The following is a 27,764-nucleotide window of genomic DNA, read 5'->3' as shown; positions in this document are numbered from 1 at the left end:
CTGTTGCACCCTCTTCGCCACACGGTCTGTGTCTGTGGACCATTTCAGTTAGTGGGTGATATGAACACGGAGGAACTTTAAAACCTTTCACCTTCTCCACTGTTGTCCCGTCGATGTGGGTTGTAATGGACACATTTGTTTTGCTTCTCTTTCAAAAACAAGGACATTTCTAACTGACCCCAAACTTTTGAATGGTAGTGTATTGTTCATGTCAAATACTTATAAATACTTGAGCTGGATATATTCTTCTCAACTTTTGGATAATGGAACCAATGGAACCCTTTTGAAAATGGAACCAATGGAACACTTTTGGATAATGGGAACCAATGGAACCCTTTTGAAAATGGAACCAATGGAACACTTTTGGATAATGGGAACCAATGGAACCCTTTTGAAAATGGAACCAATGGAACACTTTTGGATAATGGGAACCAATGGAACCCTTTTGAAAATGGAACCAATGGAACACTTTTGGATAATGGGAACCAATGGAACCCTTTTGAAAATGGAACCAATGGAACACTTTTGGATAATGGGAACCAATGGAACCCTTTTGAAAATGGAACCAATGGAACACTTTTGGATAATGGGAACCAATGGAAGCTAACAATATTATATTGAGATGAATAAAGAGAAGCATGTGTGGATTGAGTAGTGAAACATTTTTATGAGTGACAATTGAAAACAAACTTTACATCTACTAAACATCTGTATTTAGGCCATTTCTGATTAATTCAGTCAAATAAACAGAAACTATCAAAATATTTAAAAATAAGCATCTAGATCTCTACTGCTCCTACATGTAACAATACACAGATGTATATAGTGAACAGACTCGGTCTATACTGCTCCTACATGGTGTAACAATACATCATGTAGATGTATATAATGAACAGACTAGGTCTATACTGCTCCTACATGGTGTAACAATACATCATGTAGATGTATATAATGAACAGACTAGGTCTATACTGCTCCTACATGGTGTAACATCATGTAGATGTATATAATGAACAGACTAGGTCTATACTGCTCCTACATGGTGTAACAATACATCATGTAGATGTATATAATGAACAGACTAGGTCTATACTGCTCCTACATGGTGTAACATCATGTAGATGTATATAATGAACAGACTAGGTCTATACTGCTCCTACATAGTGTAACAATACATCATGTAGATGTATATTATTATATATTATATTATTATTATATTATTATTATAATGAACAGACTAGGTCTATACTGCTCCTACATGTAACAATACATAATGTAGATGTATATAATGAACATTCACTAGATATTCAGATTTATATTAAAATATATGTTGCTTTGATAAAAATGCTTTTTACTAAATTCCTAACATTTCTAGGTTAAAATCAAGAAATGCACATTCTACTAATCTATTTAATAATTGTAATTTTAAAATATCCAAATCATATTTTTCATATCAACATTTAATAAAAACTAAAAACATACGTCAGAAGACAGCCTCTATTCTGTCATGTGATTTCAGGTCCTCTGACTGGGAAAGTATGTTAAGATTTCTCTCCAGAGTGTATTCTCTTCTTATGTTTGTTCAGGCTTCCTAACTGGGTAAAACGCATTCCACACTGGGAGCAGTGGTGTGGTTTCTCCCTGTGTGTGTCCTTTCATGTGATTTTAGGTCCTGTGATCGTGAAAATCTCTTTCCACAGTGGGAACATTGGAACGGCTTTTCTTCTGTGTGTATTATATTATGGTTGTTCAGGTTCCCCAACTGGGTAAAACTCTTTCCACACTGGGAGCAGTGGTAAGGCTTTTCTCCTGTGTGTATTCTCTTGTGTTTGTTCAGGCTCCCTAACTGGGTAAAACTTTTCCCACACTGGGAGCAGTGGTGTGGTTTCACCCCCGTGTGTGTCATCTCATGTGATTTTAGTTCCTGTGATCGTGAAAATCTTTTCCCACAATGGGAACATTGGAAAGGCTTTTCTCCCGTGTGTTTCATCTGATGTTTTTTAGGTTCCCTAACTGGGTAAAATCCTTTCCACACAGGGCACAATGGTGTGGCTTCTCCCCTGTGTGTGTCCTCTCGTGTGATTTTAGGTGATGCAATCCTGAAAATCTCTTTCCACACTGGGAACATTGGAAAGGTTTTTCTCCTGTGTGTATTCCTTTATGCTTTTTCAGGCTCCCTAACTGGGTAAAACGTTTCCCACACTGGGAGCAGTGGTGTGGTTTCTCCCCTGTGTGTGTCATCTCATGTGATTTTAGTTCCTGTGATCGTGAAAATCTTTTCCCACACTGGGAACATTGGAAAGGTTTTTCTCCTGTGTGTATTCCTTTATGCTTTTTCAGGCTCCCCAACTGGGTAAAACTCTTTCCACACTGGGAGCAGTGGTGTGGTTTATCCCCTGTGTGTGTCCTCTCATGTGATTTTAGGTGCTGTGATCGTGAAAATCTCTTTCCACACTGGGAACATTGGAAAGGTTTTTCTCCTGTGTGTATTCCTTTATGCTTTTTCAGGTTCCCTAACAGGGTAAAACTCTTTCCACACTGAGAGCAGTGGTGTGGTTTCTCCCCTGTGTGTGTCCTCTCATGCTGTTTCAGTTTCCATAAAAACTTATAACTCAAATTACACTGGGAGCAGTGGTGTGGTCTCCCTGGTTTGGGCGTCTCTGGGTCTGGTTCCCCTGAAGGACTCTTCTTCCGTCTGTCAGAGTGAGAGTCTGGTCTCTCTCCTGCCAAAGACAGAGTATTTAGTTAAACAGAGAGACCTGAATGAAATCTCCTGCTCTTCCTATGAGGTTTAATCCATTACCCTGTTGTAAAATATAGTGGCGCAGGAGGAGATGGCTGCGTTTTACAAGCTCTTAACCAATTGTGTATTTGTGTGTGTTCTTTCACATTATGTGTAACTTAGTTTGTACATAATGTTTCTGTCACAGTCTACTGCTGCTCTTTAATTTTTTGTTTTTATTAATCTATTTGCTACTTAGCACTTATTTTTCTTAAAACTGCATTGTTGGTTAAGGGCTGGTTGTGTTCCTGTTGTATTCGGTACCTGTGACAAATAAAATCTGATTTGATGACAAGATCCCTCATTATTCAACTTTACATTTGGATCCTGGATGCCGATTGGTTAATAACAGTTCCATTTGAATTATCCCTACACATGTTCCACAGCCCTGCCAGGAAATTCATCAACTAATCTCCACTGGAAAAAAGCATATTGTACAATCTAGTGGCCAGTTGGCTGGCTACTAGAATGGTACATAAGGGTTAATATGGGGCTAGACTGGTACATAATGGGTTACGATGGGGCTATAATGGTACATATGGGGTTAAGATGGGGCTAGACTGGTGGATAAGGGGTTAACATGGGGCTAGACTGGGACATAATGGGTTAAGATGGGGCTAGACTGGGACATAATGGGTTAAGATGGGGCTAGACTGGGACATACTGGGGTAAGATGGGGCTAGACTGGGACATAGGGGTTAAGATGGGGTTAGAATGGTACATAAGGGGTTAAGATGGGGTTAGACTGGTAGATAAGGGGTGAATATAGGGGTAGAATGATACATAATGGGTTAAGATGGGGCTAAAACGGTACATACGGGGTTAAGATGGGGCTGGATTGGTACATACAGGGTTAGGTTACTACTGTTATATAGATATAGGTGTCTAGAAGGAGTTAACCACTTATGTACCATTCTAAGTTAAGATGGGGCTCGAATGGTAGATAAGGGGTTAAGATGGGGCTATAATGGTACATAAGGGGTGAAGATGGGCTACTGGTACATACGGGGTTAAGATGAGGTTAGAATGGTAGATAAGGGGTTAAGATGGGGCTAGAATGGTAGATACGGGGTTAAGATGGGGCTAGAATGGTACATAGGGGTTGAGATGGGGCTATAATGGTAGATAAGGGGTGAATATGGGGCTAGAATGGTACATAGGGGGTTGAGATGGGGCTAGAATGGTAGATAAGGGGTTAAGATGGGGCTAGAATGGTAGATAAGGGGTTAAGATGGGGCTAGAATGGTAGATAAGGGGTTAAGATGGGGCATGAATGGTAGATAAAGGGGTTAAGATGGGGCTAGAATGGTAGATAAGGGGTTAAGATGGGGCTAGAATGGTAGATAAAGGGGTTAAGATGGGGCTAGAATGGTATATAAGGGGTTAAGATGGGGCTAGAATGGTAGATAAGGGGTTAAGATGGGGCTAGAATGGTAGATGATGGGGCTAGAATGGTAGATGATGGGGCTAGAATGGTAGATAAAGGGGTTAAGATGGGGTTAGAATGGTAGATAAGGGGTTAAGATGGGGTTAGAATGGTAGATAAGGGGTTAAGATGGGGTTAGAATGGTAGATAAGGGGTTAAGATGGGGCTAGAATGGTAGATAAGGGGTTAAGATGGGGCTAGAATGGTAGATAAAGGGGTTAAGATGGGGTTAGAATGGTAGATAAGGGGTTAAGATGGGGCTAGAATGGTAGATAAGGGGTTAAGATGGGGCTAGAATGGTAGATAGGGGGTTGAGATGGGGCTATAATGGTAGATAAGGGGTGAAGATGGGGCTAGAATGGTACATAGGGGGTTGAGATGGGGCTAGAATGGTAGATAAGGGGTTAAGATGGGGCTAGAATGGTAGATAAGGGGTTAAGATGGGGCTAGAATGGTAGATAAGGGGTTAAGATGGGGCATGAATGGTAGATAAAGGGGTTAAGATGGGGCTAGAATGGTAGATAAGGGGTTAAGATGGGGCTAGAATGGTAGATAAAGGGGTTAAGATGGGGCTAGAATGGTATATAAGGGGTTAAGATGGGGCTAGAATGGTAGATAAGGGGTTAAGATGGGGCTAGAATGGTAGATGATGGGGTTAGAATGGTAGATGATGGGGCTAGAATGGTAGATAAAGGGGTTAAGATGGGGTTAGTTCCAGAATGGTAGATAAGGGGTTAAGATGGGGTTAGAATGGTAGATAAGGGGTTAAGATGGGGTTAGAATGGTAGATAAGGGGTTAAGATGGGGCTAGAATGGTAGATAAGGGGTTAAGATGGGGCTAGAATGGTAGATAAAGGGGTTAAGATGGGGTTAGAATGGTAGATAGAATAGTAGATAAGGGGTTAAGATGGGGCTAGAATGGTAGATAAGGGGTTAAGATGGGGCTAGAATGGTAGATGATGGGGCTAGAATGGTAGATAAGGGGTTAAGATGGGGTTAGAATGGTAGATAAAGGGGTTAAGATGGGGTTAGAATGGTAGATAAGGGGTTAAGATGGGGTTAGAATGGTAGATAAGGGGTTAAGATGGGGTTAGAATGGTAGATAAGGGGTTAAGATGGGGCTAGAATGGTAGATAAGGGGTTAAGATGGGGCTAGAATGGTATGCAACAAGCATTTTGTTTAATTCTCTTTTCTATGGCTAAATTAAGTTACTGTTGTGTTTTCTGCAACATAATATAATTACCAGTATGCCTATAGGGTTACTCGCACTCAAACCATGAATTGGAAAAAGTGTGAGATGCTAAACTTAATGCTGCAATATAATAAATAACCTGTTTATATTTTCCCCATAAACAATGACTTGACTCAGGTCTACATCTGACGGAGTTGAGTTCCAGAGTCCACAGCGTTCCTTATAAGTGGCTATTTTAGGTCGTCAGATTAGCCCACATGCTAATTTCTCAGCCAATCACAGACACTCACAACTTTTGAATGAAAAACATGGAATGGATGAAATGCATCTAAATGACTGTTCAAAACATGGAAAACATATTTGTAAAAAAGTAAATTTGACAAAAAAAAACGTGTACAAATGTTTTAATATCTGTTTATCTTGGGTAATTTAAAACAGTAACTTAAGATGGTGATGTCATTGATCATTTAGCTATTAGAATTGTAGGATCCCTTTAGGTCCCCACCCCCCACAAAATATTTAAACATTTGATAAAATATTTTATTTGTCCTTTACTACTATAGCCCATAGAAACGCATTTTAACAACACACTCATGAATGGCAAAAATGACAGTCAAAATGTTGATTAATAAGGTTTTGAAGTGTCTGTCCTAGATCTAGCACTTTGAGATATCAGCTGATGTATGAAGGGCTATATAAATACATTTGATTTGATAAAAGATCAGGAAATATTTTTTTGGGGCACACATTTAACCCCTTATTTCTGTTGGCACAAAACTAACTCCATCGGATTTTAAATAACCTGTAATTATTATTATTATTAATTATTATTTTTATTACATTTCATCCACATCAAAATTAGATAAAAATTATCCTTCCTCGTCTCGTCTTCCCTGTATTTAAGATATTACTCACTGTTGTTAATCAGATCTCCTTTCTCCTCTTCTTCCAATGTGACAGTCACCTCCCCCAATCCAAAAACGGCATTCTCCTCTTCTTTTACTGTAACATCCTCTTCCTCTTTCACTCTGAACGCGTCTTCATCTTCTGTCAATTTAACCTCTTTCTCTTCTTCTTTCACTGTAACAGCCTCAAACTCTGTTTCTTGTTTTACTGTGACATCCTCTTCTTCCTTCTCCTCTTTCACGACAATGTTCAGCCCCAGAGTTTCTTTCTCCGTCCAGCAGACCTCCTTTTAGATGGTGGGGAGTCGATTAGTGAACTCATGGTCTGGGATGTTAGTTAGAATTAGCTAGTTAGCATTAGTGACAAGACTAGCACTGCTAATTTACCCAGCTAGCTAGCTAACAACAACGTAGATATTTAATGAAATGGTGTAACTAGCTAATAGATACGACAAGTGTGTTTAAAACGCAGTGGCTAATATACAACGAAAGCATTTAAAGATCTGCAATTGTATCGTCTATGTTGGCTAGTAAGATACGGAGGTGAATAACTCGCTTTTGTTGTTTGAAGAAGCGTCCCGTCCATTAGATTATACGTCACACCGGCAGCATTGCCCTGAAACAGGCACGTCGCCACCTGCTGGGTGGGAGGGTAACAGTCAAGGGACATTTCCATTTTGGTTAGTGCTCACTGTAGAAATATCTGTTGGGTTGGTAGAATGTGGAACGACCCACCTCATTGGTTAATATTCACTGTAGTAGAAACATCTATTGGGTTGGTAGAATGTGGAAAGACCCACCTCATTGGTTAGTTTTCTCTGGGTAATGAGTAATGCAGTTTAAAGGCAGTGGTCCATTTTGAACCCACAACTCCCTCCCTGTTTTTCAACTAGTCGCTCAGTACATCACCGTTAATATTTAATTGGATGTTCTAGTACTTTTCCATACTGAATACAGCTCAGTACTGTTACACCGTGTAGGAGCAGTTTGGACCTACTCAGTACTGTTACACCGTGTAGGAGCAGTTTGGACCTACTCAGTACTGTTACACCGTGTAGGAGCAGTATGGACCTACTCAGTACTGGTACACCGTGTAGGAGCAGTTTGGACCTCCCCAGTACTGTTACACAGACCTACTCAGTACTGTTACACCGTGTAGGAGCAGTATGGACCTACTCAGTACTGTTACACCGTGTAGGAGCAGTATGGACCTACTCAGTACTGTTACACCGTGTAGGAGCAGTATGGACCTACTCAGTACTGTTACACCGTGTAGGAGCAGTTAGGACCTACTCAGTACTGTTACACCGTGTAGGAGCAGTATGGACCTACTCAGTACTGTTACACCGTGTAGGAGCAGTATGGACCTACTCAGTACTGTTACCCGTGTAGGAGCAGTATGGACCTACTCAGTACTGTTACACCGTGTAGGAGCAGTATGGACCTACTCAGTACTGTTACACCGTGTAGGAGCAGTATGGACCTACTCAGTACTGTTACACCGTGGAGGAGCAGTATGGACCTACTCAGTACTGTTACACCGTGTAGGAGCAGTATGGACCTACTCAGTACTGTTACACCGTGTAGGAGCAGTATGGACCTACAGTCAGTACTGTTACACCGTGTAGGAGCAGTTTGGACCTACTCAGTACTCAGTACTGTTACACCGTGTAGGAGCAGTATGGACCTACTCAGTACTGTTACACCGTGTAGGAGCAGTATGGACCTACTCAGTACTGTTACACCGTGTAGGAGCAGTATGGACCTACTCAGTACTGTTACACCGTGGAGGAGCAGTATGGACCTACTCAGTACTGGTACACCGTGTAGGAGCAGTTTGGACCTACTCAGTACTGTTACACCGTGTAGGAGCAGTATGGACCTACTCAGTACTGTTACACCGTGTAGGAGCAGTTTGGACCTACTCAGTACTGTTACACCGTGTGTTACCCGTGTAGGAGCAGTATGGACCTACTCAGTACTGTTACACCATGTAGGAGCAGTTTGGACCTACTCAGTACTGTTACACCGTGTAGGAGCAGTATGGACCTACTCAGTACTGTTACACCGTGTAGGAGCAGTATGGACCTACTCAGTACTGTTACACCGTGTAGGAGCAGTATGGACCTACTCAGTACTGTTACACCGTGTAGGAGCAGTATGGACCTACTCAGTACTGTTACACCGTGTAGGAGCAGTATGGACCTACTCAGTACTGTTACACCGTGTAGGAGCAGTATGGACCTACTCAGTACTGTTACACCGTGTAGGAGCAGTATGGACCTACTCAGTACTGTTACACCGTGTAGGAGCAGTTTGGACCTACTCAGTACTGTTACACCGTGTGGAAAGTATGGACCTACTCAGTACTGTTACACCGTGTAGGAGCAGTATGGACCTACTCAGTACTGTTACACCGTGTAGGAGCAGTATGGACCTACTCAGTACTGTTACACCGTGTAGGAGCAGTATGGACCTACTCAGTACTGTTACACCGTGTAGGAGCAGTTAGGACCTACTCAGTACTGTTACACCGTGTAGGAGCAGTATGGACCTACTCAGTACTGTTACACCGTGTAGGAGCAGTATGGACCTACTCAGTACTGTTACACCGTGTAGGAGCAGTATGGACCTACTCACCCACAGTACTGTTACACCGTGTAGGAGCAGTATGGACCTACTCAGTACTGTTACACCGTGTAGGAGCAGTATGGACCTACTCAGTACTGTTACACCGTGTAGGAGCAGTATGGACCTACTCAGTACTGTTACACCGTGTAGGAGCAGTATGGACCTACTCAGTACTGTTACACCGTGTAGGAGCAGTATGGACCTACTCAGTACTGTTACACCGTGTAGGAGCAGTATGGACCTACTCAGTACTGTTACACCGTGTAGGAGCAGTATGGACCTACTCAGTACTGTTACACCGTGTAGGAGCAGTATGGACCTACTCAGTACTGTTACACCGTGTAGGAGCAGTATGGACCTACTCAGTACTGGTACACCGTGTAGGAGCAGTATGGACCTACTCAGTACTGTTACACCGTGTAGGAGCAGTTTGGACCTACTCAGTACTGGTACACCGTGTAGGAGCAGTATGGACCTACTCAGTACTGTTACACCGTTTAGGAGCAGTATGGACCTACTCAGTACTGTTACACCGTGTAGGAGCAGTATGGACCTACTCAGTACTGTTACACCGTGTAGGAGCAGTATGGACCTACTCAGTACTGTTACACCGTGTAGGAGCAGTATGGACCTACTCAGTACTGTTACACCGTGTAGGAGCAGTATGGACCTACTCAGTACTGTTACACCGTGTAGGAGCAGTATGGACCTACTCAGTACTGTTACACCGTGTAGGAGCAGTTTGGACCTACTCAGTACTGTTACACCGTGTAGGAGCAGTATGGACCTACTCAGTACTGTTACACCGTGTAGGAGCAGTATGGACCTACTCAGTACTGTTACACCGTGTAGGAGCAGTTAGGACCTACTCAGTACTGTTACACCGTGTAGGAGCAGTATGGACCTACTCAGTACTGTTACACCGTGTAGGAGCAGTTTGGACCTAGTCAGCACTTCTTTCTACATTCTACCAACCCAACAGAGGTTTCTGCTACAGTGAATATTAACCAATGAGGTGTGTCGTTCCACATTCTACCAACCCAACAGATTTTTCTACTACAGTGAATATTAACCAATGAGGTGTGTCGTTCCACATTCTACCAACCCAACAGATGTTTCTGCTACAGTGAATATTAACCAATGAGGTGTGTCGTTCCACATTCTACCAACCCAACAGATTTTTCTACTACAGTGAATATTAACCAATGAGGTGTGTCGTTCCACATTCTACCAACCCAACAGATGTTTCTGCTACAGTGAATATTAACCAATGAGGTGTGTGGAAGCCAATTGTTTACAAGTGCATGCATTCCAGTTACTGTTCTAACCTGTAAAAATACTCTCTCCATGATGTTCTGACTGACACGTTGTGTTGTCTACCTTCCAGCCATCCATTCTTTCACCCACTCAGAAGAGCTCTCCATGATGTTCTGACTGACACGTTGTGTTGTCTACCTTCCAGCCATCCATTCTTTCACCCACTCAGAAGAGCTCTCCATGATGTTCTGACTGACACGTTGTGTTGTCTACCTTCCAGCCATCCATTCTTTCACCCACTCAGAAGAGCCCTCCATGATGTTCTGACTGACACATTGTGTTGTCTACCTTCCAGCCATCCATTCTTTCACCCACTCAGAAGAGCCCATGATGTTCTGACTGACACATGTGTTGTCTACTGAAGAGACTGATGTTCTGACTGACACATTGTGTTGTCTACCTTCCAGCCATCCATTCTTTCACCCACTCAGAAGAGCTCTCCATGATGTTCTGACTGACACATTGTGTTGTCTACCTTCCAGCCATCCATTCTTTCACCCACTCAGAAGAGCCACCTTCCAGCCATCCATTCTTTCACCCACTCAGAAGAGACCTCTCCATGATGTTCTGACTGACACATTGTGTTGTCTACCTTCCAGCCATCCATTCTTTCACCCACTCAGAAGAGACCTCTCCATGATGTTCTGACTGACACGTTGTGTTGTCTACCTTCCAGCCATCCATTCTTTCACCCACTCAGAAGAGCCCCATGATGTTCTGACTGACACATTGTGTTGTCCACCTTCCAGCCATCCATTCTTTCACCCACTGAAGAAGAAGAGCTAATTTCTGTAAGTACATAGATGTTTATGCATATAATCAATGTCAACAGGATATTGTAAACTGTAATATCTTATGTTTCACAGAGTCCTGACTGAACGACGACATGAATAATATACAGCTGGCGGGATACACTGTATCGGCAGGACAGAACAGCAGCCTCTATTAATTAAGACAAGGGGTGGCGATCTATGTATATGTGTAAACAACAGCTGGGTGCACAATATCTAAGGAAGTCTCAAGGTTTGCTCGCCTGAGGTAGAGTATCTCATGATAAGCTGTAGACTCCACTATGTACTTTGAGAGATTTAATCTATATTCTTCGTAGCTAACTATTTACCACCGCAAACCGATGCTGGCACTAAAACCTCACTCAACCAGCTGTTTAAGGCCATTGGCAAACAGAAAACGCTCATCCAGAGGCGGCCCTCCTAGTGGCCTTGGGACTTTAATGCAGGGAAACTCAAATCCGTTTTACCCCATTTCTACCAGCATTTTAAATGTGGAAGCAGAGGGGGAAAAAAACTTTTGTCCACCTTTACTCCAAACAAAGCGACGCGTACAAAGCTCTCCCTCGCCCTCCATTTGGCAAATCTGACCATAATTCTATCCTCCTGATTCCTGCTTACAAGCGAAAACTAAAGCAGGAAGCACCAGTGACTCGACCCAATAGGAAAGATGCTTCTGAAGCAGATGCTAAGCTACAGGACTGTTTTGCTAGCACAGACTGGAATATGTTCCGGGATTCTTCCGATGGCATTGAGGAGTACACCACATCAGTCACCGGCTTCATCAATAAGTGCATTGAGGACGTCGTCCCCACAGTGACTGTACGTACATACCCCAACCAGAAGCCATGGATTACAGGCAACATTCGCACTGAGGTGCCGCTTTCAAGGTGCGGGACTCTAACCCAGAAGCTTATAAAAAATCTCGTTATGCTCTCTGACGAACCATCAAATAGGCAAAGCATCAATATAGGACTAAGATCAAATCGTATTATACCTGCTGCGATGCTCGTCGGATGTGGCAGGGCTTGCAAACTATCACAGACTACAAAGAGAAGCACAGCAGAGAGCTGCCCAGTGGCACGAGCCTACCAGATGAGCTAAATAACTTATATGCTCGCTTCGAGGCAAACAACACTGAAACATGCATGAGAGCATCAGCTGTTCCAGATGACTGTGTGATTATGCTCTCCGCAGCCGATGTGAATAAGACCTTTAAAAAGGTTATCATTCACAAAGCCGCAGGGCTAGACGGGTTACCAGGACGTGTACACTAAGCATACGCTGACCAACTGGCAAGGGTCTTCACTGAAATTTTCAACCAGTCCCTGACTGAGTCTGTAACACCAACATGTTTCAAGCAGACCACCATAGTCCCTGTGCCCAAGAACACCGTCCTAAATGACTACCGACCCGTAGCACTTTGAAAGGTTGGTCATGGCTCACATCAACACCATTATCCAAGAAACCCTAGACCCACTCCAATTTGCATACTGCCCCATGCAATCTCTATTGCACTCCACACTGCCCTTTCATACCGGAACAAAAGGAACAACTATGTGAGATTGCTATTCATTGACTGCAGCTCAGCATTCAAAACCATAGTGCCCTCAAAGCTCATCAATAAGCTAAGGACCCTAGGACTAAACACCCCCTCTAAAACTGGATCCTGGACTTCCTGACGGGCCGCCCCCAGGTGGTAAGAGTAGGTAACAACACATCCTCCACGCTGATCCTCAAATGGGTGCCCATCAGGGGTGCGTGCTCTCCTGTACTACCTGTTCACTCATGACTACGCGGCCAGGCACAACTCCACCATCATTAAGTTTGCCGATGACACAACAGTGTTAGGCCTGATCATCGACAACGACGAGACAGCCTATAGGGAGGGGGTCAGAGACCTGACGGTGTGGTGCAAGGACAACAACCTCTCCCTTAACGTGATCAAGACAAAGGAGATGATTGTGGACTACAGGAAAAACAGGACCGAGCACGCCCCCATTCTCATCGACGGGGATTTAGTGGAGCAGGTTGAGAGCTTCAGATTCCTTGGCGTCCACATCACCAACACACTAACAGAGGGCACAACAAAACCTATTCCCCCTCAGGAGACTGAAAAGATTTGGCATGGGTCCTCAGATCCTCAGTTCTACAACTGTACCATTGAGCATCCTTACTGGTTGCATCACTGCCTGGTATGGCAACTGCTCGACCTCCAACTGCAAGGCACTACAGAGGGTAGTGCATACGGCGCAGTACATCACTGGGGCCAAGCTTCCTGCCATCCAGGACTTATATACCAGGCGGTGTCAGGGGAAGGCCCTAAAAATTGTCAAAGACTCCAGCCACCCGAGTCATAGACTGCTCTCTCTGCAACCGCACAGCAAGCAGTACCAGAGCGGCAAGTCTCGGTCCAAGAGGCTTTTAAACAGTTTCTACCCTCAAGCCATAAGACCACTGAACATCTAATCAAATGACTACCCAGACTATTTGCATTGGCCCCCTTTTACACTGCTGCAACTCTGTTATTATCGATGCATAGTCACTTTAATAACTCTACCTACATGTACATATTACCTCAACTAACCGGTACCCCTGCACATTGCCTGCCCCTGTATATAGTCTACACATTGACTCTGTCCCGGTACCCCCTGTATATAGCCTCCACATAGAGGGTACCGGGACACAGGGGTAAGGCTTTTCTCCTGTGTGTATTATATTATGATTGTTCAGGCTCCCTAACTGCAATAAAACTATTTTCACACTGGAAGCAGTGGTATGGTTTCTCCCACATGTGTGTGTCCTCTCATGTGATTTTAGTTGCTGTGTACGGTGTTTCCCTAAGACACAATGGTGTGGCTGGCTTCCGGGTTTAAGTGAGTAGTGTGTCAAGAAGCAGTGAGCTGCATAAAGAGAAGCATGTGTTGATTGATTAGTGAACATTTTTAATGAGTTAGATTTGAAAACAAACTTAACATCTTCTACACATCTGCACATTATGCAATTTCTGGTTCATTCAGTTAAACAAACAAACATATATAATAAAACGTTTTAAAAGCACCTATAATAATAATAATAATAATAATAATAAGGTCTATAATGTATAATGTAACAATACAATCATTCAGTCAAACAAACATATATAATTCAACAAAAACCTCTAAAATGTCTATAGTGTATAATTTAACAATACACAGATGTATATAATGAATGTCCACTAGTGCCGTTCCACATTATATTTATATTCAGACAACAATATGCTCCATGTTCCGTTTTCTCTGACATGGTGGAATACTACCGATGGGAACATTCATGAGGAAGTGAGTGTTCTTCATGTCAAAAAATTGTCAACGTCATCAAATGTTCATAAACTTTTAGCGTGAAGACTAGTATACACATTAACTCAATGAAACACAACAACTTAAATTCATAACATTTCTAGGTTAAAATCAAGAAATGCACATTCTACTAATCTATTTAATAATTGTAATTTTAAAATATCCAAATCATATTTTTTTATATCAACATTTAATTTTAAAAAACTACCTCAAAAACACAAGTCAGAAGACAGCCTCTCTATTCTGTCATGTGATTACAGGTCCTCTGACTGGGAAAGTATGTTAAGATTTCTCTCCAGAGTGTATTCTCTTCTTATGTTTGTTCAGGCTTCCCAACTGTGTAAAACTCTTTCCACACTGGGAGCAGTGGTGTGGTTTCTCCCCTGTGTGTATCATCTCATGTGATTTTAGGTCCTGTGATCTTGAAAATCTCTTTCCACAGTAGAAACACTGGAAAGGCTTTTCTTCTGTGTGTATTATATTATGGTTGTTCAGGTTCCCTAACTGTATAAAACTCTTTCCACACTGGGAGCAGTGGTAAGGCTTTTCTCCTGTGTGTATTCTCTTATGTTTGTTCAGGGTCCCTAACTGGGTAAAACTCTTTCCACAATGGGAGCAGTGGTGTGGTTTATCCCCTGTGTGTTTCATCTCATGTGATTTTAGTTCCTGTGATCGTGAAAATCTCTTTCCACACTGGGAACATTGGAAAGGCTTTTCTCCTGTGTGTATTCCTTTATGCTTTTTCAGGTTCCCTAACAGGGTAAAACTCTTTCCACACTGAGAGCAGTGGTGTGGTTTCTCCCCTGTGTGTGTCCTCTCGTGCTGTTTCAGTTTCCATAAAAACTTATAACTCAAATTACACTGGGAGCAGTGGTGTCGTCTCCCTGGTTTGGGCGTCTCTGGGTCTGGTTCCCCTGAAGGACTCTTCTTCCGTCTGTCAGAGTGAGAGTCTGGTCTCTCTCCTGCCAAAGACAGAGTATTTAGTTAAACAGAGAGACCTGAATGAAATCTCCTGCTCTTCCTATGAGGTTTAATCCATTACCCTGTTGTAAAATATAGTGGCGCAGGAGGAGATGGCTGCATTTTACAAGCTCTTAACCAATTTTGTATTTGTGTGTGTTCTTTCACATTATGTGTAACTTAGTTTGTACATAATGTTTCTGTCACAGTCTACTGCTGCTCTTTAATTTAAAAAAAAGTATTAATCTATTTGCTACTTAACACTTATTTTTCTTAAAACTGCATTGTTGGTTAAGGGCTGGTTGTGTTCCTGTTGTATTCGGTACCTGTGACAAATAAAATCTGATGTGATGACTAGATCCCTCATTATTCAACTTTACATTTGGATCCTGGATGCCGATTGGTTAATAGCCATTAGTTATTCACAATACTACCCGGGTAATGGCTGTTACCAGTTCCATTTAAATCATTCCTACACATCCACTGTCCCACAGCCCAGCCAGGAAATGTATCAACTCATCTCCACTGGAAAAAAGCATCTTGTATAATCTAGTGGCCAATTGTTGGCTGGCTACTAGAATGGTACATAAGGGGTGAAGATGGGGCTAGAATGGTACATAAGGGTGAAGATGGGGCTATAATGGTAGATAAGGGGTTAGGATGGGGCTAGAATGGTAGATAAGGCGTTAAGATGGGGCTAGAATGGTAGATAAGGGGTTAAGATGGGGCTAGCATGGTAGATAAGGGGTTAAATGGGGCTAAAATGGTACATAAGGGGTTAGAATGGGGCTAGAATGGTACATAAGGGGTTAGAATGGGGCTAGAATGGTACATAAGGGGTTGGAATGGGTCTAGAACGGTACATAATGGGCTAAGATGGGGCTAGAATTGTACATAATGGGTTAAGATGGGGCTATCATGGTAGATAAGGGGTTAAGATGGGGCTAGAATGGTAGATAAGGGGTTACATGGGGCTAGAATGGTACATAAGGGGCTAAAATTGGGCTAGAATGGTACATAAGGGGCTAAAATTGGGCTAGAATGGTACATAAGGGGTTAGAATGGGGCTAGAATGGTACATAAGGGGTGAAGATGGGGCTAGAATTGTAGATAAGGGGTTAAGATGGGGCTAGAACGGTAGATAAAGGGGTTAAGATGGGGCTAGAATGGTACATACAGGGTTAGAATGGGGCTAGAATGGTACATAAGGGGTTAAGATGGGGCTAGAATGGTACATGATTGGGCTAGAATGGGACATAAGGGATTAAGATGGGGTTAGAATGGTACATGATTGGGCTAGAATGGGACATAAGGGATTAAGATGGGGCTATGATGGTAGATAAGGGGTTAAGATGGGGCTAGAACGGTACATGAGGGGTTAATATGGGGCTATAATGGTACATACATGGTTAAGATGGGGCTAGAATGGTACATAAGGGGTTAAGATGGGGTTAGAATGGTACATAAGGGGTTAAGATGGGGCTATAATGGTACATAAGGGGCTAAGATGGGGCTAGAATGGTACATAAGGGGCTAAGATGGGGCTAGAATGGTACATACGGGGTTAAGATGGGGCTAGAATGGTAGATAGGGGGTGAAGATGGGGCTTCAGTTGAACAGTCCACCTGACCGTGCTGCTGCTCCAGTTTCAACTGTTCTGCCTTATTATTATTCGACCATGCTGGTCATTTATGAACATTTGAACATCTTGGCCATGTTCTGTTATAATCTCCACCCGGCACAGCCAGAAGAGGACTTGCCACCCCACATAGCCTGGTTCCTCTCTAGGTTTCTTCCTAGGTTTTTGACCTTTCTAGGGAGTTTTTCCTAGCCACCATGCTTCTACACCTGCATTGCTTTGCTGTTTGGGGTTTTAGGCTGGGTTTCTGTACAGCACTTTGAGATATCAGCTGATGTACGAAGGGCTTTATAAATACATTTGATTTGATTTTGATTTGAACAGTGATTAGAACAGGTGATTGGAGCCTACTGGAGGATTAGAACAGGTGATAGGAGCCTACTGGAAGATTAGAACAGGTGATAGGAGCCTACTGGAAGATTAGAACAGGTGATAGGAGCCTACTGGAAGATTAGAACAGGTGATAGGAGCCTACTGGAAGATTAGAACAGGTGATAGGAGCCTACTGGAAGATTAGAACAGGTGATAGGAGCCTACTGGAAGATTAGAACAGGTGATAGGAGCCTACTGGAAGATTAGAACAGGTGATAGGAGCCTACTGGACTGGAAGAAGATTAGAACAGGTGATAGGAGCCTACTGGAAGATTAGAACAGGTGATAGGAGCCTACTGGAAGATTAGAACAGGTGATAGGAGCCTACTGGAAGATTAGAACAGGTGATAGGAGCCTACTGGAAGATTAGAACAGGTGATAGGAGCCTACTGGAAGATTAGAACAGGTGATAGGAGCCTACTGGAAGATTAGAACAGGTGATAGGAGCCTACTGGAAGATTAGAACAGGTGATAGGAGCCTACTGGAAGATTAGAACAGGTGATAGGAGCCTACTGGAAGATTAGAACAGGTGATAGGAGCCTACTGGAAGATTAGAACAGGTGATAGGAGCCTACTGGAAGATTAGAACAGGTGATAGGAGCCTACTGGAAGATTAGAACAGGTTTCCTACTGGAAGATTGATAGGAGCCTACTGGAAGATTAGAACAGGTGATAGGAGCCTACTGGAAGATTAGAACAGGTGATAGGAGCCTACTGGACTGGAACCATAGTCCTACTGGAAGATTAGAACAGGTGATAGGAGCCTACTGGAAGATTAGAACAGGTGATAGGAGCCTACTGGAAGATTAGAACAGGTGATAGGAGCCTACCAAGATTAAACCATAGTCCTGGAAGATTAGAACAGGTGATAGGAGCCTACTGGAAGATTACAACCTAGGTCCAGAACAGGTGATAGGAGCCTACTGGAAGATTAGAACAGGTGATCGGAGCCTAAATTAGAACAGGTGATAGGAGCCTACTGGAAGATTAGAACAGGTGATCGGAGCCTAGTGGAAGATTAGAACAGGCGATAGGAGCCTACTGGAAGATTAGAACAGGTGATAGGAGCCTACTGGAAGATTAGAACAGGTGATAGGAGCCTACTGGAAGATTAGAACAGGTGATTGGAGCCTACTGGAAGATGGATAAAGACAGTTTTCAACAGTTCTTCATAGATATAGACCCTTTCCCTTCGGGATTTATATCTTTGCATTTGTGGATATAAACCTTTAGATTTACAGTTAATTTCACCCTCATCATTTGTGGATATAAACCTTTAGATTTAGTCCTATAATATCCACACCAAACCATAGTCCTATAATATCCACACCAAACCATAGTCCTATAATATCCACACCATACCATAGTCCTATAATATCCACACCATAGCCCTATAATATCCACACCAAACCATAGCCCTATAATATCCACACCAAACCATAGTCCTATAATATCCACACCAAACCATAGTCCTATAATATCCACACCAAACCATAGTCCTATAATATCCACACCAAACCATAGTCCTATAATATCCACACCAAACCATAGTCCTATAATATCCACACCAAACCACAGTCCTATAATATCCACACCAAACCATAGTCCTATAATATCCACAGTCCAAACCATAGTCCTATAATATCCACCAAACCATAGTCCTATAATATCCAAAAACCATCCTATAATATCCTCAGTCCTATAATATCCACACCAAACCATAGTCCTATAATATCCACACCAAAATATCCATAGTCCTATAATATCCACACCAAACCATAGTCCTATAATAGTCCTATAATATCACCAAACCATAGTCCTATAATATCCACACCAAACCATAGTCCTATAATATCCACACCAAACCATAGTCCTATAATATCCTATAATATCACACCAAACCATAGTCCTATAATATCCACACCAAACCATAGTCCTATAATATCCACACCAAACCATAGTCCTATAATATCCACACCAAACCATAGTCCTATAATATCCACACCAAACCATAGTCCTATAATATCCGCACCAAACCATAGTCCTATAATATCCACACCAAACCATAGTCCTATAATATCCACACCAAACCATAGTCCTATAATATCCTCCTATAATATCCACACCAAACCATAGTCCTATAATATCCACACCAAACCATAGTCCTATAATATCCACACCAAACCATAGTCCTATAATATCCACACCAAACCATAGTCCTATAATATCCACACCAAACCATAGTCCTATAATATCCACACCAAACCATAGTCCTATAATATCCACACCAAACCATAGTCCTATAATATCCACACCAAACCATAGTCCTATAATATCCACACCAAACCATAGTCCTATAATATCCACACCAAACCATAGTCCTATAATATCCACACCAAACCATAGTCCTATAATATCCACACCAAACCATAGTCCTATAATATCCACCACCAATATCCATAGTCCTATAATATCCACACCAAACCATAGTCCTATAATATCCACCAAACCACCAAACCATAGTCCTATAATATCCACACCAAACCATAGTCCTATAATATCCACACCAAACCATAGTCCTATAATATCCACACCAAACCATAGTCCTATAATATCCACACCAAACCATAGTCCTATAATATCCACACCAAACCATAGTCCTATAATATCCACACCAAACCATAGTCCTATAATATCCACACCAAACCATAGTCCTATAATATCCACACCAAACCATAGTCCTATAATATCCACACCAAACCATAGTCCTATAATATCCACACCAAACCACAGTCCTATAATATCCACACCAAACCATAGTCCTATAATATCCACACCAAACCATAGTCCTATAATATCCACACCAAACCACCTAAACCACACCAAACCATAGTCCCTAATAATATCCTATAATATCAAAACCATAGTCCTATAATATCCACACCAAACCATAGTCCTATAATATCCACACCAAACCATAGTCCTATAATATCCACACCAAACCATAGTCCTATAATATCCACACCAAACCATAGTCCTATAATATCCACACCAAACCATAGTCCTATAATATCCACACCAAACCATAGTCCTATAATATCCACACCAAACCATAGTCCTATAATATCCACACCAAACCACAGTCCTATAATATCCACACCAAACCATAGTCCTATAATATCCACACCAAACCATAGTCCTATAATATCCATTGTCTAGAAAGGAGTTGAGTTCCAGAGTCCACAACGTTCCATACCAGTGGCTATTTTAGGTCGTCAGATTAGCCCAAATGCTAATTTATCAGCCAATCACAGACACTCACAACTTTTGAATGAAAAACACGGAATGGATGAAATGCATCTAAATGACTGTTCAGAACATGGAAAACATTCTGTTGGCACAAAACGAGCTCCATCGGATCTTAAAGAACCTGCGTAAATTATTATTGTGTATACATTTCATCCTGATCAAAATGATCCTTGATTCTGTCCTCTTCATTACCGGAAGTCAGACATGAGTTGATTTGTGATTTAATGTGATGTCAAGCAAAGCACTAGAGAAAGAGATATTCACATGTTTACACATGTTGTGAAAAATCTAACAGGAAGCATTTGATCCATTAACGTTTTGTTGGCCGTCCCGTCTCCTTGTAGCTTTAACGATTCCTACAGTACAGAACTATTAAAGTGTAGAACTTCAGTGCGGTCCTTCTGTGGCTCAGTTGGTAGAGCATGGCGCTTGTAACGCCAGGGTAGTGGGTTCGATTCCCGGGACCACCCATACGTAGAATGTATGCACACATGACTGTAAGTCGCTTTGGATAAAAGCGTCAGCTAAATGGCATATATTATTATTATTATTATTATATTCAGTAAAATGCCCCTTTAAAACCACACATCGGTTCAACAACCGCAGAGTTTGTACCCCTGTGTTTTTAAGATATTACTCACTGTTGTTAATCAGATCTCCTGTCTCCTCTTCTTCCTCTAATGTGACAGTAATCTCCCCCACTTCCTTCATTCCAAAAACGTCTTCCTCTTCTTTCACTGTGACAGTCATCTCCTCTTTCTCTTCCTCTTCTTTTACTGTAACAGCCTCCTCCTCTTTCACTCTGAACGAGTCTTCATCTTCTGTCAATTTAACCTCTTTCTCTTCTTCTTTCACTGTAACAGCCTCAACCTCTGTTTCTTGTTTTACTGTGACATCCTCTTCTTCCTCCTCCTCTTTCACGACAATGTTCAGCCCCAGAGCTTCTTTCTCCGTCCAGCAGATCACCTCTTTAGAAGGTGGAGAGTCGTTTACTGAACTCATGGTCTGGGATGTTAGTTAGACAGCTAGTTAGCATTGGTGACTAGACTAGCACTGCTAATTTACCCAGCTAGCTAGCTGACAACAACGTAAATATTAAATTGGGTAACTAACCAGGAGATACGACAAGTGTGTTTAAAACACAGTGGCTAATATACAACGAAAGCATTTAAAGATCTGCAATTGTATCGTCTATGTTGGCTAGTAAGATACGGAGGTGAATAACTCGCTTTTGTTGTTTGAAGAAGCGTCCCGTCCATTAGATTATACGTCACACCGGCAGCATTGCCCTGAAACAGGCACGTCGCCTCCTGCTGGGTGGGAGGGTAACAGTCAAGGGAAATATTTATTTTATTTTAAGACACTTAGATTTTTCATTCATTTATTTATATAATATTATTATATTGAGACGTATAAAGAAAAACGTTGATTAGCGAATATCTTTATTGAGTGAGAATTTAAAACAATTTACTCCTGCACATTTAGAAAATCAAACAAACAGATATTATCCCAATAAGGCAGCTAGGTCCAAACTGCTCCTACACGGTGTAACAGTACTGAGTAGGTCCATACTGCTCCTACACGGTGTAACAGTACTGAGTAGGTTCATACTGCTCCTACACGGTGTAACAGTACTGAGTAGGTCCAAACTGCTCCTACAAGGTGTACCAGTACTGAGTAGGTCCAAACTGCTCCTACACGGTGTAACAGTACTGAGTAGGTCCATACTGCTCCTACACGGTGTAACAGTACTGAGTAGGTCCATACTGCTCCTACACGGTGTAACAGTACTGAGTAGGTCCATACTGCTCCTACACGGTGTAACAGTACTGAGTAGGTCCAAACTGCTCCTACACGGTGTAACAGTACTGAGTAGGTCCAAACTGCTCCTACACGGTGTAACAGTACTGAGTAGGTCCATACTGCTCCTACACGGTGTAACAGTACTGAGTAGGTCCAAACTGCTCCTACACGGTGTAACAGTACTGAGTAGGTCCATACTGCTCCTACACGGTGTAACAGTACTGAGTAGGTCCATACTGCTCCTACACGGTGTACCAGTACTGAGTAGGTCCATACTGCTCCTACACAGTGTACCAGTACTGAGTAGGTCCAAACTGCTCCTACACGGTGTACCAGTACTGAGTAGGTCCATACTGCTCCTCCACGGTGTAACAGTACTGAGTAGGTCCATACTGCTCCTACACGGTGTAACAGTACTGAGTAGGTCCATACTGCTCCTACACGGTGTAACAGTACTGAGTAGGTCCATACTGCTCCTACACGGTGTAACAGTACTGAGTAGGTCCATACTGCTCCTACACGGTGTAACAGTACTGAGTAGGTCCTAACTGCTCCTACACAGTGTCACAGTACTGAGTAGGTCCATACTGCTCCTACACGGTGTAACAGTACTGAGTAGGTCCATACTGCTCCTACACGGTGTAACAGTACTGAGTAGGTCCATACTGCTCCTACACGGTGTAACAGTACTGAGTAGGTCCATACTGCTCCTACACGGTGTAACAGTACTGAGTAGGTCCATACTGCTCCTACACGGTGTAACAGTACTGAGTAGGTCCATACTGCTCCTACACGGTGTAACAGTACTGAGTAGGTCCATACTGCTCCTACACGGTGTAACAGTACTGAGTAGGTCCATACTGCTCCTACACGGTGTAACAGTACTGAGTAGGTCCATACTGCTCCTACACGGTGTAACAGTACTGAGTAGGTCCAAACTGCTCCTACACGGTGTAACAGTACTGAGTAGGTCCATACTGCTCCTACACGGTGTAACAGTACTGAGTAGGTCCATACTGCTCCTACACGGTGTAACAGTACTGAGTAGGTCCATACTGCTCCTACACGGTGTAACAGTACTGAGTAGGTCCATACTGCTCCTACACGGTGTAACAGTACTGAGTAGGTCCATACTGCTCCTACACGGTGTAACAGTACTGAGTAGGTCCATACTGCTCCTACACGGTGTAACAGTACTGAGTAGGTCCATAACTGCTCCTACACGGTGTAACAGTACTGAGTAGGTCCATAACTGCTCCTACACGGTGTAACAGTACTGAGTAGGTCCATACTGCTCCTACACGGTGTAACAGTACTGAGTAGGTCCATACTGCTCCTACACGGTGTAACAGTACTGAGTAGGTCCATACTGCTCCTACACGGTGTAACAGTACTGAGTAGGTCCATACTGCTCCTACACGGTGTAACAGTACTGAGTAGGTCCATACTGCTCCTACACGGTGTAACAGTACTGAGTAGGTCCATACTGCTCCTACACGGTGTAACAGTACTGAGTAGGTCCATACTGCTCCTACACGGTGTAACAGTACTGAGTAGGTCCATACTGCTCCTACACGGTGTAACAGTACTGAGTAGGTCCATACTGCTCCTACACGGTGTAACAGTACTGAGTAGGTCCATACTGCTCCTACACGGTGTAACAGTACTGAGTAGGTCCAAACTGCTCCTACACGGTGTAACAGTACTGAGTAGGTCCATACTGCTCCTACACGGTGTAACAGTACTGAGTAGGTCCATACTGCTCCTACACGGTGTAACAGTACTGAGTAGGTCCAAACTGCTCCTACACGGTGTAACAGTACTGAGTAGGTCCAAACTGCTCCTACACGGTGTAACAGTACTGAGTAGGTCCAAACTGCTCCTACACGGTGTAACAGTACTGAGTAGGTCCATACTGCTCCTACACGGTGTAACAGTACCAACCCAACAGATATAGAATACTAACCGATGTGGTGGAGGCCAACTTATTGTTAACGTGTGTTCTGTTCTAAACTGAGAACAAACTAAAGAAGCAAACTCATTTAAATAAAGGCTGTCAAAACCCTCCTGATGTTCTGACTGACACGTTGTGTTGTCTACCTTCCAGCCATCCATTCTTTCACCCACTCAGAAGAGACCTCTCCATGATGTTCTGACTGACACGTTGTGTTGTCTACCTTCCAGCCATCCATTCTTTCACCCACTCAGAAGAGAGCTCTCCATGATGTTCTGACTGACACGTTGTGTTGTCTACCTTCCAGCCATCCATTCTTTCACCCACTCAGAAGAGACCTCTCCATGATGTTCTGACTGACACGTTGTGTTGTCTACCTTCCAGCCATCCATTCTTTCAACCACTCAGAAGAGACCTCTCCATGATGTTCTGACTGACACGTTGTGTTGTCTACCTTCCAGCCATCCATTCCTTCCAGATGTTCCATCCATTTCTTTCACCCACTCAGAAGAGACCTCTCCATGATGTTCTGACTGACACGTTGTGTTGTCTACCTTCCAGCCATCCATTCTTTCACCCACTTAGAAGAGCTCTCCATGATGTTCTGACTGACACGTTGTGTTGTCTACCTTCCAGCCATCCATTCTTTCACCCACTCAGAAGAGACCTCTCCATGATGTTCTGACTGACACGTTGTGTTGTCTACCTTCCAGCCATCCATTCTTTCACCCACTCAGAAGAGACCTCTCCATGATGTTCTGACTGACACGTTGTGTTGTCTACCTTCCAGCCATCCATTCTTTCACCCACTCAGAAGAGACCTCTCCATGATGTTCTGACTGACACGTTGTGTTGTCTACCTTCCAGCCATCCATTCTTTCACCCACTCAGAAGAGACCTCTCCATGATGTTCTGACTGACACGTTGTGTTGTCTACCTTCCAGCCATCCATTCTTTCACCCACTCAGAAGAGCTCTCCATGATGTTCTGACTGACACGTTGTGTTGTCTACCTTCCAGCCATCCATTCTTTCACCCACTCAGAAGAGCTCTCCATGATGTTCTGACTGACACGTTGTGTTGTCTACCTTCCAGCCATCCATTCTTTCACCCACTCAGAAGAGCTCTCCATGATGTTCTGACTGACACGTTGTGTTGTCTACCTTCCAGCCATCCATTCTTTCACCCACTCAGAAGAGACCTCTCCATGATGTTCTGACTGACACGTTGTGTTGTCTACCTTCCAGCCATCCATTCTTTCACCCACTCAGAAGAGCTCATTTCTGTAAGTACATAGATGAACAGTTGAAGTCGGAAGTTAACATACACCTTAGCCAAATTCATTTAAACTCAGTTTCTCACAATTCATGACATTTAATCCTAGTAAATATTCTTTGTCTTAGGTCAGTTAGGATGACCACTTTATTTTAAGAATGTGAAATGTCAAAATAATAGTAGAGAGAATTATTTATTTAAGATTTTATATCATTCATCACATTCCCAGTGGGTCAGAAGTTTACACATACTCAATTAGTATTTGGTAGCATTGCCTTTAAATTGTTTAACTTGGGTCAAACGTTTAGGGTAACCTTCCACAATAAATTGGGTGAATTTTGGCCCATTCCACCTGACAGAGCTGGTGTAACTGAGTCAGGTTTGTAGGCCTCCTTGCTCGCACACACATTTTCAGTTCTGCCCACAAATGTTCTATAGGATTGAGGTCAAGGCTTTGTGATGGCCACTCCAATACCTTGACTTTGTTGTCCTTAAGCCATTTTGCCACAACTTTGGAAGTATGCTTGGGGTCATTGTCCATTTGGAAGACCCATTTGAGACCAAGCTTTAACTTCCTGACTGATGTCTTGAGATGTCGCTTCAATATATCCACATCATTTTCCATCCTCATAATGTAATCTATGTTGTGAAGTGCACCAGACCCTCCTGCAGCAAAGCACCCCCACAACATGATGCTACCACCCCTGTGCTTCACGGTTGGGATGGTGTTCTTCGGCTTGCAAGCCTCCCCCAAACATAACGATGGTCATTATGGCCAAACAGTTCTATTTTTGTTTCATCAGACCAGAGGACATTTCCCCAAAAAGTACGATCTTTGTCCCCATGTGCAGTTGCAAACCGTAGTCTGGCTCTTTTATGGTGGTTTTGGAGCAGTGGCTTTTTCCTTGCTGAGCGGCCTTTCAGGTTATGTCGCTATAGGACTCGCTTTACTGTGTATATAGATACTTTTGTACCTGTTTCCTCCAGCATCTTCACAAGGTCTTTTGCTGTTGTTCTGGGATTGATTTGCACTTTTAGCACCAAAGTATGTTCATCTCTAGGAGACAGAAAGCGTCTCCTTCCTGAGAAGTATAACGGCTGTGTGGTCTCATGGTGTTTATACTTGCGTACTATTGTTTGTACAAATGAACGTGGTACCTTCAGGCGTTTAGAAATTGCCCCCAAGGATGAACCAGACTTGTGGAGGTCTACAATGTTTTTCCTGAGGTCTTGGCTGATTTCTTTTGATTTTCCCATGATATCAAGCAAAGAGGCACTGAGTTTGAAGGTAGGCCTTGAAATACATCCACAGGTACACCTCCAATTGACTCAAATGATGTCAATTAGCCTATCAGAAGGTTCTAAAGCTATGACATCATTTTCTGGAATGTATCAAGCTGTTTAAAGGCACAGTCAACTTGGTGTATGTAAACTTCTGACCCACTGGAATTGTGATACAGTGAATTACAAATGAAATAATCTGTCTGTAACTTGTGTCATGCACAGAGTAGATCTCCTAACCGACTTGCCAAAACTATAGTTTGTTAACAAGAAATGTGTGGAGTGGTTGAAAAATGAGTTTTAATGACCTCAACCTAAGTGTCTGTAAACGTCCCACTTCAACTGTAATGTTTATTTATTCTCCCTTTTGTACTTTAACTCTTTGCACAACACAACAACACTGTATAAAGACACAACATGACATTTGTCTTTATTCTTTTGGAACTTCTGTTATTGTAATATTTACTGTTAATATCTTATTGTTTTATAGTGAATGTCCACTAGTGGCCAACAGAATTAATACATATTCATTAATACTTTCATTCATAATATAATAATAATAATATATGCCATTTAGCAGACGCTTTTATCCAAAGCGACTTACAGTCATGTGTGCATACATTCTAATCCCGGAATCGAACCCACTACCCTGGCGTTACAAGCGCCATGCTCTACCAACTGAGCTAGAAGGACCACGTTCAGATTACAATGTTGCATTAATCAAATGTGTTTTACAACCAGCACCTGTGTTCTCTCTCTAACACGGTGGAATAACACTGATGGGAACATTC

At 42.7% G+C, this 27,764-nt stretch overlaps 2 protein-coding genes and 2 long non-coding RNA genes across 5 annotated transcripts in view; 1 reads left to right on the top strand and 3 right to left on the bottom strand.

Moving 5' to 3' along the window:
• The window catches only part of LOC127924657 (zinc finger protein 883-like), a 175,301-nt gene that overhangs the window by 89,089 nt on the left and 58,448 nt on the right, over positions 1-27,764 (bottom strand). The gene's annotated exons all lie outside the window — the stretch shown is intronic.
• LOC127924659 (zinc finger protein 239-like) lies at positions 1,871-21,994 on the bottom strand. Of its 2 annotated transcripts, none has more exons than XM_052509375.1 (3): positions 21,775-21,994; positions 21,303-21,629; positions 1,871-2,723 (listed from the first exon to the last, which is right to left on the bottom strand). In XM_052509375.1, the coding sequence occupies exons 1-3, from the start codon at positions 21,827-21,829 to the stop codon at positions 1,987-1,989; spliced, it is 1,119 nt and encodes a 372-aa protein (XP_052365335.1). In that variant the 5' UTR covers positions 21,830-21,994; the 3' UTR covers positions 1,871-1,986. The 2 variants fall into 2 exon arrangements, with proteins under 2 accessions (XP_052365335.1, XP_052365336.1); XM_052509376.1 differs by lacking the exon at positions 1,871-2,723 and adding an exon at positions 13,644-15,342 and having other exon boundaries at positions 21,775-21,984.
• On the top strand, positions 2,011-15,236 carry LOC127924662 (uncharacterized). Its single transcript, XR_008118546.1, has 3 exons — positions 2,011-2,135; positions 2,304-2,471; positions 15,091-15,236. It is a non-coding gene; the product is annotated as an uncharacterized LOC127924662 (long non-coding RNA).
• On the bottom strand, positions 7,694-8,939 carry LOC127924664 (uncharacterized). Its single transcript, XR_008118548.1, has 4 exons — positions 8,783-8,939; positions 8,278-8,628; positions 8,033-8,071; positions 7,694-7,789 (listed from the first exon to the last, which is right to left on the bottom strand). It is a non-coding gene; the product is annotated as an uncharacterized LOC127924664 (long non-coding RNA).

The sequence above is a fragment of the Oncorhynchus keta genome, unplaced genomic scaffold, assembly GCF_023373465.1.
Source record: "Oncorhynchus keta strain PuntledgeMale-10-30-2019 unplaced genomic scaffold, Oket_V2 Un_contig_4398_pilon_pilon, whole genome shotgun sequence".
Lineage (NCBI taxonomy): Eukaryota > Metazoa > Chordata > Actinopteri > Salmoniformes > Salmonidae > Oncorhynchus > Oncorhynchus keta.
This window is presented reverse-complemented; position numbering and strand designations above follow the sequence as displayed.